The sequence below is a fragment of the Egretta garzetta genome, unplaced genomic scaffold (assembly GCF_000687185.1).
Source record: "Egretta garzetta isolate BGI_Z169 unplaced genomic scaffold, ASM68718v1 scaffold34, whole genome shotgun sequence".
Classification (NCBI taxonomy): Eukaryota; Metazoa; Chordata; class Aves; order Pelecaniformes; family Ardeidae; genus Egretta; species Egretta garzetta.
In genome coordinates, this window is record NW_009259586.1 from 3,650,836 (window position 1) to 3,663,447 (window position 12,612).

At 48.0% G+C, this 12,612-nt stretch overlaps 1 protein-coding gene across 1 annotated transcript in view; it reads left to right on the plus strand.

Annotated features, from left to right (window-relative positions):
- The window catches only part of EXOC7 (exocyst complex component 7), a 23,377-nt gene extending 12,352 nt beyond the window's left edge, over positions 1–11,025 (plus strand). Inside the window, exons 9-21 of the mRNA XM_035893365.1 lie at positions 80–148; positions 1,512–1,657; positions 1,984–2,136; positions 2,834–2,932; positions 3,552–3,614; positions 3,945–4,011; positions 7,502–7,522; positions 8,451–8,571; positions 9,000–9,095; positions 9,382–9,445; positions 10,017–10,058; positions 10,235–10,368; positions 10,771–11,025. Of these exons, the coding sequence (XP_035749258.1) occupies positions 80–148; positions 1,512–1,657; positions 1,984–2,136; positions 2,834–2,932; positions 3,552–3,614; positions 3,945–4,011; positions 7,502–7,522; positions 8,451–8,571; positions 9,000–9,095; positions 9,382–9,445; positions 10,017–10,058; positions 10,235–10,368; positions 10,771–10,873 (1,178 nt within the window). The 3' untranslated portion in view covers positions 10,874–11,025. The remainder of the gene's footprint in view (positions 1–79; positions 149–1,511; positions 1,658–1,983; positions 2,137–2,833; positions 2,933–3,551; positions 3,615–3,944; positions 4,012–7,501; positions 7,523–8,450; positions 8,572–8,999; positions 9,096–9,381; positions 9,446–10,016; positions 10,059–10,234; positions 10,369–10,770) is intronic.
- The last annotated feature ends 1,587 nt before the right edge of the window (positions 11,026–12,612 follow it).

A 12,612-nucleotide genomic window follows, 5' to 3' on the forward strand; every position in this document is an offset into this window, starting at 1 on the left:
CCAGCCAGTGTGAGCATCCATGCTGTAACCACCCTGGATAAATTGCGCCTTCTGTTTGTGCCGGCTGACATCTCACTAGGTCATGAGCATGATTTACGAGTTAAACACCTTTCCGATACCCTGAGCGACAAGCATGGGCCGGCTGCTGGTAAGTACCATGTTGTCACTTCATAACAAGCTGGCTAACATCCCTTCTTTTCAGCATGTTTCACAGTAGTTTTGTAGCCAGTGGCTGTTCATCTACATGGGCAGTCCTGGAGCATGGGCCTTCTCTGGTTAAGAAGCTCTGGCTCTTCTCAGTAGAATTCACTCCTACTAATCACACGCACCCCAAGCCCTCAAACAGGGAACCCCAACTTTGTCCAACCAAAGACTGGTGGTCACCATGCTGAGGGGCACTTTCCTATAGGTAGCTACTGGCTTGTTTGGTGCTGAAGTGAAGCAGGCAGGAAAGGGGTCACAAGCGTCATGCAGTACAGTGGGCCACTCCACCGTAAGCAGTCTGTAAAACCGCATCACATTTGTGTGTCCCCTGCTGACCATAACTCTTTAAAGATCAACCTGAGGGACCTGTCAGTGCAGGGAAGAATTGGTTCTTTCTCCATCAAAAGTTGCAGATGTTGCTGGGAGGAGAGAAGTGGCAGCAGCAGCCCATGGCTTAGAGAAGGCCTCTCTGTGTAATCTCACTGTCTTGTAGTGGTTACTACAGGGGTCTGAGTAATGCAGGATGGTATGAGTCTGTCTGTGGCTTGTGTCTGTCCTGCTGACACATCCAGCTAGTGGTTGGCATGAGTTGGTGCGGGCCTTTATATCCTATTGGCACTTCTCATGCCTACCACCTAGGTTCTTTGATGGATCTTTGTCTGAGACATTGGTATGCTAGGACTCGAATATTTGCATTTGTATGCAGCATTGTGTGGCAGAGAGCTCACCTAGCTGTGCTGATATTCCTGCTTCATAGGATTTGAATGTTCATCTACCTGTTTTTTATCTTCTGTTTCTGCCTGTGGGAAGAGGCTGCCTTCCAGGACAGCCTTGATTTCCTAGAAATGTTGATGCAAAATGGCAGTTCTTCATCCGCATGATGGATGGAGATAAAGAATTCTAAAAATAGGAGCAGAGATGTTGAATAATTCACCTCAGACCTTCCTGAGTTTAGTACTCTATGTGCAAGCCCTTGATTAAATTTAGTCTGTATCCCAGAAGAGCTCCAAACTTACCTTCTGTCATGAGGCTGAACAGAGCTGGCGTCCTGATGTGTCTGTTTCCAGAATGGCAGATGACTTTGCATGCCTCCTGCAGGGTATGCATAGCTTCCCATGCACAAACCCAGGGGGCAGGTTTGGTGAGAAGATGACTCTTGTTCTCACACAAGGATGGGTGCAAAGCCAGAACTGCCTTTTCCAGAAGAACCTTGTGCTCCTTGTGTAAACCAAGGCCTTGGAGTGAGCAGAGCTGCTGGAAGTTCAATGTGAATTTCATTCTCTCTTAAAGCCATCTTGCCCTTACAGGGAGGGATGATGTCTTCGACATCGAGATTGATGCATACATTCACTGCGTTAGTGCCTTCGTCAAACTGGCCCAGAGTGAATACCAGCTACTGACAGAAATTGTCCCGGAGCACCACCAGAAGAAGACCTTTGATTCTCTCATCCAGGTCAGTTGAGCCTCTCTGCTTGGCTTCTCTTGTAAAGGATACACTCAAAGTCTTCTTCCCTTCCTCTTCATTGTGAGGATGTGAATTTCACCAGCTGCTGTGGGTGCCCAAGAGCCCCACCACTACTAGGGTTGTCCTCCAGGACCTGTGTACAGACCTGGGGCCTGCACAGACCCTGGAGAACATGTGTTCAGAGTCAATCACTGGGTACTGCAAATGATCCATCAGCTAAATTGGCATCCCTCATGAGTATCCTGCATTGAACCCCTTTTGCTGCGTGGGCAAAAGTCATGCTGCTTCCTTCTGACTCTCTGGCTTTGTTACAGGAGTCATTAGACAACTTGATCATGGAGGGGGATAACATTGTCTCAGCTGCCCGGAAAGCCATCATCCGACACGACTATTCAGCTGTGCTCACAATCTTCCCCATCCTTAAGCATCTTAAGCAGATGAAGCCAGAATTTGACCAGGTCTTGCAGGTAAGCGTGATGGGATTGGAGAGGGTCCTGTGGCTTGTGTGATCTGGAGAACTTTTTGAAAGGGATTATCACAGTGGCTTTGAACAAAGCTGTGCTGCTTCTGTCGTCTAGCATGGGCTGGAAGTGACACAAATGCAGCTTGTTCCTTTCTGTGATGGTGAACCAGCAACTCGGCATCTGTCACCAACGGTTCTTTTCAGTTCAAGTCATGACCCAGTGATGGACTGTCTACATTATTCTGTTGTCTACAAGGCCTCTGAGGTGTTTCATCTCTGATACTGCTGAGTTTAGTTTAGACTGTGCTCACTGACATCTGGAAGATGGGCTGCTCTGAGGAGAGCCTGCTTGGACTGTGCCACACAGTTAATCAGGTATCAAATATGGAATCCAGGTTTAGCAAGGGTTCTTTCCATCTGCTTCCAGTTGGTGACTGATGCACCAACCTCCTGTATCAGGTACTGCATAAGAGGAAACGTGAGGTGGCAAGTCCGCGTCACTGTTAGGGTCATAACGTCTTCCCGTTCTGGCTGGCAGAAGAATGCAGGATTTCACTTGTTGATGGTGCTGTAAATATTCTCCTGGCAGATGAGGAACTGAGAATGAGATGCTGGGGTGGGGGATCAGGGAGGGCAGGTGCTGGATGAAAGTTCAGATACTGTTTGTTTTCCTTCTCTGATCTGTTATGGAACTATTCCAGGGAACTGCAGCAGGTACTAAGAACAAACTGCCAGGACTGATCACTTCCATGGAGACCACTGGTGCAAAGGCACTGGAAGAGTTTGCAGACAACATTAAGGTAGGATTCTCCTCAATGTTCTCTCTGGCAAGACCAACAGGCTCGGAAGAGTGTTTTTCTGAGCAGAACCCCTAGTTTAGCTTTCAGCTTTCCGTGAGACCATGTAGTTTCTGACTCTAAAAGCAGGAGCTTGCTGGATTGCTTTGGACAGTCAACTGCCAATATCAAAAGCTTGGTGCTGATTTCAAGTACAGGAGGCCTCTGCCTAAGACCCTTAACAGGCATACTACAGATAATTTGACATGAGCTTCCAGGCCTCTGCAGATGTCATGTCAATTTCACAATTTAATACTATTTGAAAAGAAATGAAAATTTCAGACTTGAAAAGTTTTGGAGGACTCATGTTAAACTGTCCCTGTGGAAGGTGGGCTTGGTGAATGCACTGCCCCGTAGGTGAGCTGAACATTTGATGGTCACATGCTGAAGAAACCCGTGTGGTTCTGAGCTGCTGGTGCATAGGAGCTCTGGTTTCTGAGCACCAGGAGGTGGCACTGCAAGAGCCAGGTCTGAGGATGTTGAGAGAGGCTGAACAAACAAGCCTACAGCTCAATTGCGTTGTATTGTAGGTGCCTTCAATTTCCTTACATGCTCACCTTATGTCTCTCTCTTCCCTTCTTAGAATGATCCGGACAAGGAATATAACATGCCAAAAGATGGGACAGTTCATGAACTCACCAGCAACGTATGTGATGATGATTTGAACCATCCTTTGTGGAAAAACAGCTTCCAAAGAGGTTTTAAAAAGAGCAGTAGGGAAATTTAAGTTAAGCTGTCTTGGTATTGGAAGGGCAATTAACTGGCTTCCATGGAGAAATTAGCTAGTTGCCCTCATTAAGCTATGATGTGGCTGTGTGGGTAAAAACCCAGCAACTCAAAGGAGTGTAGTGATTTGTTTCTTGAAGGCTTTTAAGTGTGTGTGGGGGGACAGGGCAAATTGTCCTTCATGATCCTTAATAGCAGAGCACAGGAGACGTACTGTCGGTTCCTCATAACTTCCCTCCCTTGCTTCCAGGCCATCCTTTTCCTACAGCAATTGTTGGATTTCCAGGAGACGGCAGGTGCCATGCTGGCATCGCAAGGTACATACATGCATGGGGTTTGTTTGGGCATGCAGTTCATTCCCCAAATTGTCTGGATGTCTTCCCTAAAAAGATCAAACCTCAACATGCACTGTGAGCTTGTTCTCCTCCTGTCCTTCACCCTGCGGTTTGTCTTGTCCTCTGATCTGCCATGACTACGTAGTTGGTTATCTGGAGAACACACCAAGGGATGCAGAGAGTTTCCCTGCTGGCCTTCCACACTTGCTCCTCTCAGGTACTTTTGGAATGACGTTTATTGCTGATGTGCCCTGTGGTATCAAGAGAGGAGGCTTTAGTCATTTAGCTTCAAATCTGACACTGGGCTGGTCCTTTGTGACTGTACTGGAGTGAGGGTGGTTGGTCCAGCTGAGTTAGCTTTAGTTAGGCTGTGTGTTGATAAATTGCTGCCTTTCTCTGCCACATCCTCTGGTCAGAGTATAACAGCAGCAGTGAGAATATTGTCTTCTGCATCCCCCAAGCTGGGACTCCAGACCTATTCATGTGCTACATGCCCTAATAGAGAGAAAAGTTCTAGCTCTGCTCTCCAGGATGCTAAAGAGACTAATTCCAGAAAGAAATACATAGATCAGAGGCTGAGAGCTGCTGCCTTATGTAACGACATGCTGCTGCATATCAGCTAGAGTGTGATTCTTGGTTCTGTGCAGAGCAGCAGCTCCTAGCTCTCTAGAGAGCCCTCATCCGTGGCAGAGCTCATGCTTTTAAATAAGTTGGAATAGAGGAGGCTGGAGGGGTGGAGAACTAGATATTCAGGGGGTGCAGGGACCTGAGGAGGTGTGGGCCACTAGCTGGTGTTTGGAGAGGGCTAGGAGTAGAGGAAGGGGGAAGCTCACAGCTGCCTCCAGACTTTTATCTGCAATTTCTGCTTGGAAAATTCTGACAGTTCTAAATTAACTCAAGCTAGGATGTCTCTGCTTCTTGCCACATTTCCTCTAGCCACTGCCTTGTGCCCTCTCCGCTTGCAAGCTCCATGTGCTCAGAGCCTCCTGGGCTCCTTTGCTGAAGAGGTGGTCTGAGTTTTTCTTCTCTGGGAAACCAACTGTTTCCCCTGTCCTTGCTTGAATGGTGATGTTAGCAGTATTGTTTCAAAGTCCTGAGATGTCATGCAGTAGAGATTTGTCATAGGAGCTGATTCAAAAGGTAGCCTAGGCTTTTTTATTTTTTTATATTGGTTATATAACAAAATGGGTTCATATCCATGACACACAAGCCGTTTCCTTCTTAATTGTAGCTGGTTGTCCCATCAGGTATAGAGGGATCCTGCTGTGTAAAGACAGCTTGAGAAAAATGCCTCTTTGCAGTCTGTTCAATTATTAAAGCTTGAAGTCAGTGTAATTGTAAGAGATCTGGTAACTTGGGCTGATGTGTAGTACCTCAGAGCCATGTGTGAGGTGACCTACAAGCCAGGTATTGTCATTTGTGTTCTCTCTGCCTGCAGTCAGGCCTTAGGGACCATCTGCTGCCAGATGCTCCCTGCTTTCTGCCAGTGTTGTTCTCATGCAGAAACAGCTCTATCCCTTGCTCCAAAAGCTAGGCCTGGCCCAACAAGGGGCACCCACACAGCGCAGAGCTGTTCTCACTTTGAGTGATGCTGGTTACTGAATGTTGGTGAAATTGTGGTCTCTGTCTGGCTGTGGACCTGACATCACCCTAGACGGAGCATCACCAGATCAGAGGTGATTGTGTCAGTGGAGTTTAAGGGGGGAGTTGCTTCTGCGAACAGAGGCATCTGCTTTGGGATGGTGACTTGCCCCCAAGGGTGCCTCTCTAATGATAGCTTCCAGTTGCTAGCTCCGGTGTGAGTGTCCGGAGTTGGGTGAGAGAACCCCACCAGTGATCCCAAGTGATGGGAAATACATGCAGTTTTTTCTGCGACATTTGCCTCAAGCAGTAGCAAAGTTAAATGCAGTGATGCCAATCCCTTGGTCTTGCCCACTGAACGGCTCTGTAGGGCCCTGTATAGCCATGCAGGGATGCTAAAGTGCAGAGTGAGGGTGGGATGGCTTTGCTCAGGTTCTTGGGAACATTATATGGGCTGTGCGGTTCATTTCAAGGACCAGTAAACTGCTGCTGGCATGAGGGGAAGCTTTCCTTTGCCTGGAAATTGGGTTTTGAACTGATTTGGAATGAGGTGTCTTGCTAAACACGAACAATGACAATACAAACAAAATGACTTTAACAGGGGAAGGAGGTTAGACTCTGCCGTTCCTCTGTGATCTCCACTCTGTGGCCTTGGAGGGTGTCCTGCCTGCTCTGTGTAGCTGTCTATGGCTGCTCTGTGTTAATATCTGCTTTGTTCTTGAAGGGATGGCGGTCTCTAACCTGTCTTTTTGCACTTTGCGTTTCTTTTTCTCTCTCCTCCCTCCCCTTTTCTCTCTGCTCTGCCTAATCTTTGTAGTTCTTGGGGACACATACAATATTCCTTTAGATCCCAGAGGTAAGCAGACTTACCCACACGTACCTGTTCATATTGCCTCGGACTCTGGTGATGTATGTTAATTCTTTATCCTCCAGGCGTGGTAAATAAATTAACACATAACTGAAAAGGGAAAAAGGGGAGGGTAAGTAACTCTTGCCAGTGGGCTGGAGAGAATAGGGAGGGCTTGTCACCAGCAGACAATGAGGGATGCCACATGAGCTGAAACAGGCTAAAGACACTCTGATGGCACTGAATCTCTTTGGCACGGGTAGCAAATTGGCCCAGCTGGTATCATGCTTTATCCTGTGTGCACTCGGCTCCTTATTGTCCAACTCCCAGCAACAGGAGCCTCGAAGCCTTTCCCATGGGGTGCTTATGAACTTGGACCACCCGAGCTAGGCCCGGCTGCCAAACTCTCTGGTGGGGGGAGGAGGAGATAGCCACCCCACGTGTCCCGTGGGACCCATGCCCACAAGCCCTTGAGGGCAGAAAGCCATCTCTTATGCACAGACAGAGGAACGTGTGCCAGCCCAGAGTCATTGCTTGTAAGGGCAGGCTCCCATGCTGGTGCAGTCCCTTGTACAGAGCCAAGCCAGGCCCTATCAGCAACCATGGGGATGGCTGAAACTTTCCAGAGCCCTTCTGCTTGTTTCAATTACCGTTGTGTGCCTGCTGTTAACAGCTCCAGCTCATTTGTTCTCTGATTGCCAATTTCTAGTGCTTACAAACCCTTTTCAGGTGGTGGGGGAAGCATGGGGAGGATCAGTTTAATGACTCTATTTCTGATCAAGAGGATGTCCTGTGAGTGCTAGGAAGGAGAGGAAAGATTTCTGCTGGGGTGCACAGCACTTGATGCAGATACAAGGATTGAGGGGTGCAGAGCACTTCCACCCTCACCCTCGGTAAGCTGCTGACAATCGGCACTGAAGCAGGGAGCTCTGCACTAATTCCATAGCAACAGGGACGAGGCTTGTTTGAATAGAGGCAGGCTGATCACACATACCCCCCTTCCCCATGGCATGTTAACTGGCCTAAGATTCTTTTTCTTTTCAGAGACCAGCTCTTCAGCTATTAGTTAAAATAACCTGCACACCTTCCCATTTCTGCTCCATTGGCTGTCCTTCACTTAGCTCGTTTTTGGTTGAAGAGCACAGGCTGTGTCTCTTACTCCATGTGATCTTTACATGTTTGAGCTGGAGTCCGATGGGAGGGATGGAAAAAAGGGTCAAACTGGTAGTTTCAGACTGTTACAATTAGACCAGACAAAGCACAGTGCAGCAGCTCACTGTGCTGCAGAGCTTTTGTCATCACTTGCCTGTCCTTCACTTAGCTCGTTTTTGGTTGAAGAGCACAGGCTGTGTCTCTTACTCCATGTGATCTTTACATGTTTGAGCTGGAGTCCGATGGGAGGGATGGAAAAAAGGGTCAAACTGGTAGTTTCAGACTGTTACAATTAGACCAGACAAAGCACAGTGCAGCAGCTCACTGTGCTGCAGAGCTTTTGTCATCACTTGCCTTGAACCATTCTCACCCAGTGCTTTGCACTTTCAACCCCACAGAGGCTCTGTGCTGCCAAAGGGGCTCTGTAAAATCTCAATCTTGAGTTTAACAGTAAGATCGTGAGATGAGTTCATGGTACTGCCTTGTGATGATCCATTACAACGGGGATCAGGTCCTTTGGCTACTTTGAGATCAGAGCCTGCGTCACGATCAGGCTGTGATTGCCCATGCTGCTCATAATTATTCTGAACACAGAACACAACTGTATTGCCAGTTGCAACAAAGGCACTGGTTTGCAGAGAGGTTTTGGTGACTCGCTGCAGAAAGATCTGCGTAAGCTGTGTAGGATTAAGTACAAGCAATCGTACCCTTGTCTGCACACGCAGCTGAGGCTGTGCTGTTCACTTCGTTGTGGGCCTACAGCAACAGTGCAGAGCACTCGCTTTGGATTCTCAGTGATGAGAAGTTTCAGTACAACCCTTTTTGTTTTTCCCTCTTTAAGGCAAAGTGCTGGGCAACTTGCAGCTTAACCTTCTTAGTAAATCCAAGGTTTATGAAGATCCAGCTTTGAGTGCCATTTTTCTGCACAACAACTACAACTACATTCTGAAGTCTCTGGAGAAGTAAGTGTGTATGGGGGTAAATCTCCCTGAAGTCCGGGCTGATTCTAAGCATGGTTTTGGAGCAGAGCTCTGCATTGAGTGCATTTACTTGCCGGCCTGTCTCATCTCTGCTCTTGCTTTCATTCTTGAAACTGCCCTTTTGAAAGCATTGCACTGTTATAAACATCGCATTACACGAGAGTGAAGATAAAGGCATCAGAGATGCCTTGGGTTGTAGAGAATCCTTTGATCCTGGGGAGAACTGAGGACATGGCTTTGGAAAGTAACTTGGAGTAGCTTCTGTCTCCCAGTTTGTGCATTTGAAGGTCCCTTTTATTTTGTAAAGGGCAGAAAAGAACTTGTTGGTAGGGGCTTGAAATGTTGCTGTCCTGCTAGCAGCTCTGAGAGCAGCTGGCTCAGGTGCTTCCTTGGGTTTTCTGTTCTTCCAGGTCTGAGCTGATCCAGTTGGTAGCTGTGACACAGAAGACAGCTGAGAGATCTTACCGGGAGCTCATTGAACAGCAGATCCAGACATACCAGCGCAGGTCAGGTGACATCCTCTGTTCTTCCCTTAGTTTTGTCAGTTTGAGAGGTCCTTGGGGTCAGTGCTGCTGGAGCAGTGGGAGAGATTAACCAAAAGCAGAAACTTGTCTAAAACCAAAGCCAAGTATTTTGGTTTCCAAGCAATTCATCTAACTTGGGAAGGGGGTCACTGTGGAAAGTTTTGGGGTGTGTATTGTCTGGGTGGCCTTTGGGTCATGAGTGAAGATGTAGATGCTCTGGTGAGGCATGAGTAACTCCTCTTTGCCTCTTCTCTCATTTCATATGCAGCTGGTTGAAGGTGACAGATTACATCTTGGAGAGAAACCTGCCTGTCTTTCAACCAGGAGTGAAGGTGAGAGGATGGGCGAGGATGGCTTTGAGACAGTAGAAATTGCCAGAAACATATTCTCCTTTGTCATATTAAACAATACCCAGAAACCTTCTTTATATCTCATGCCAGTATTGCTCTGCAGAGCAAATACTGTGGCTGGGACTGTTCTAATCTCCCCTGCCCCAGATTCATACAAGTCTTTCAATCTCTGCCTCCATTCTTATTTTTTCACCTGAGCAGATGCTTCTATTTTGGATTTGCAAAACCCTGAGACCTTCCCTTAGAAAGGGCTGGAAGCATAAAGAAATCTATTTTTATGGCTGTTCTGGTTGAAAATTACCCTCGTTAAACTTACTTCAGATGAAAGGCAATTGTTGGATGTAGGGTGTGCTGCTCACTGCAGCTTTCTCTCCTCTCTGCTTTAGGAAAGGGAATTCAAGCCAAGTAGGTAGGATATTATTTGGGTTGGATGGGGAATTGGGGGAAAACACTGATGTTGGAAATTTATTTTAGATTAAAATTTAGTATTTTTTTTTTTTTTAGATTTAAATTTATTTTAGATGAAATAAAATCCTTTCCCTCCTTATTGCAGCTCAAGGATAAGGAGAGGCAGATGATAAAGGAGCGCTTTAAGGTAAGGAGGTGTTAGATGGCATAAGAACATGCCCTAGTTGACTGGGACAGACAGGCAGTCCAAAAATCTGCCTCAGGAGACCTGTCTGGTGATGGTCAGCAGAGGAGGGAAAGAACATCAGACTCAGTAAAGACATGACTGCAGACAGATCACTCACCGAGTTTTACTTTGGACAGGGTTTTAATGATGGGCTGGAGGAGCTGTGTAAGATCCAGAAGGCCTGGGCAATCCCAGACATGGAGCAACGGGACAAAATCCGCCGGGCACAGAAAAACATTGTGAAAGAGACCTATGGTGCCTTCCTGAACAGGTGATGACTTCTTGCAATGTTACCCTCTCTTCTTTGGATTTACTGAGGCCTTTTGGGGCCTAGAGTAGCCTGAGCTGAGGCACTTTTCTACTGTCCTGTCTTAGCTTCTCTGCCTTGCACACTAAAACATCCCCAAGCTGAACTCCACTAGTTGTGAACGTCTGCTGTCACTCTGATTCCTTGGTCAGGGTGAGTGCAGATGTTCCAGCCAGCGCAAAGCTCTGAGCCACCCTGGGCTATTTGGGTAAAGCTCAGGAGACCAGTTGTGACCAGGTCCCTTGCTCCCTATGAGATACCCAAGTGGGGTGTGCTGGAGTGGAGCTGATTTGTGACAGAGGAGGGGCCAGTGGGTCTCTGCTGTCTTCAAGTCGTGTGTCACCTGGGGGCTGTCTTCCTTTGCAGATATGGCAATGTGCCCTTCACCAAGAACCCTGAGAAGTATATCAAATACCAAGTTGACCAGGTGGGGGAGATGATCGAGAAGCTGTTTGACACGTCGGCATAAATCTCCAGCTGTTGTGTACTCTCCAGCTGCCAAGTACAAGTCTGCACTCTCTCAGCAACCGTTAGGACCCCCTTCCCTTCTCCCCTGCCCCATTGTGGTGGGCAGGGTGTTAAACCTGTATTTATCAGATTTATAAACCTGTGGAAACACTACCTCCTGGCTGTCTTTGCTGCCTTCTGTGGAGCTGGAGCAAAGGCTGCTGTGTGGGCTCTTATGTTTGCGCATCTTCAGGCCTGGGTATAAATTTTAATGCTCTGGTGTGCAGCAGACATGGTGAGTGCATTTAAAAAATAAAACAACCCAAAAACAATAACAAAAAAACCCCCCAAATTAAAAAAAACCAAAACAAAACCACAAAAAAACCCCAAACCACCACCTTGTGGGTACTGCCCTTCTGTTAAAGACAGGAGGCTGTAAGTTCCAAATGGTGCTGCCTGCTTCCCTGATGGGTTTTGGTAATCTCAGATCTGTAGGATCCCAAAGGATTTTCAGATTGTCACGCTTACCTGTTACTTAGTTCAGTGATGGGGTGAGATGCTGATGCTGTGGCATGGAGGTGCCTGGCAGGCCTGTGGACTAGTTACGTACAGGGGATGTTTTACCCCAAAGTTTCATGAGCCGCCCCAGTAGCGCTTCTCCCTCCTGTGTGAGGCAATGGGGTGATGGCAGGCTGGAGTCACAACAGAGCAGTGAGAACCAGAGGGAGCTCCATGGCATCCTGACTGGTTGCTGCTCCTCACTGACCTGAGGCAGAGCATGTGTAGAAGTGTCCCCATACTGATTTCTGCAAGGCACCTTCTTCCCATCCCTGTTTTTCTTTGTCTCCCGTGTTGTTAAATCTGATGCATCTCTTTCCTGCAAGCAGCCAAGTCTGTTTCCTGCATTTAACCCATGGGCATCACATGAGAAGCAAGTGCTACTGACTCCCATGTGCCTTGGAGTGATACTGGCAGGCTTTGATGCAGGAGCTGGACTCTGCCATCTTCGCACCAAGGCCTTTGAGAGCTGTGGAGCGCGTATGTTGTTTCTGTGGTTTCTGGCCAGGCACCTCCTGCTCCTACCTTGCTCCCTCCTGCTGCTTGCTCTATTGTGGGATCTTCTCCATTATTTGCCCATGGTAACACCTGAAATACGGGGTTTCCATAGAGCTAGGAGCACTTGCAATAGCTGGTACTTTGCAATTTGGAGCAAATCCATTATTCACCTGAGCCTGTGTTTACAGGAGTGAATGTATGCCGGTGGCTAATTAGCCCGGCAGTGGAAGAGCTGTTGTGTCGCTCTCCGGGGCACTGCAAATGGAGCACGGGGATGGCAGAAATGTGGAGAGCTGTGGTTTAATCCTTCTGCTGTTGCACATCCACCAGCCCTGCCTTTTCTTTTCTTAGCAGGGGAGGCTGTTCTGTGCAGTGGGTGTCACGGCTACAAGGTGGGCGGTTTCCCTGGGGAAGTCAGGGTTGCACATCCTGAGAAGAGTCTGCCTCAGGCAGTTACAGTGCTGGTGGGTAAGAGAGGCCAAGTGGATTGTCACTTGTCTGTCCTTTGCCATCTTGCCCCGCATCACATAGGCATTGGATGGGTGAGGACACAGCTCCTACCATGGCAGACCCAGCCGCTTGCCTGGGCTGCCGCCTCCCCAGACTGCTGTTTTTTGGGTAGCTCCTGGCCTTTTTGAATCCCTGACCTCCTCTTCCTCCTCAGCCTGGACCTGAGCATGGTCTGAAATGCTACCTGCTCGCAGT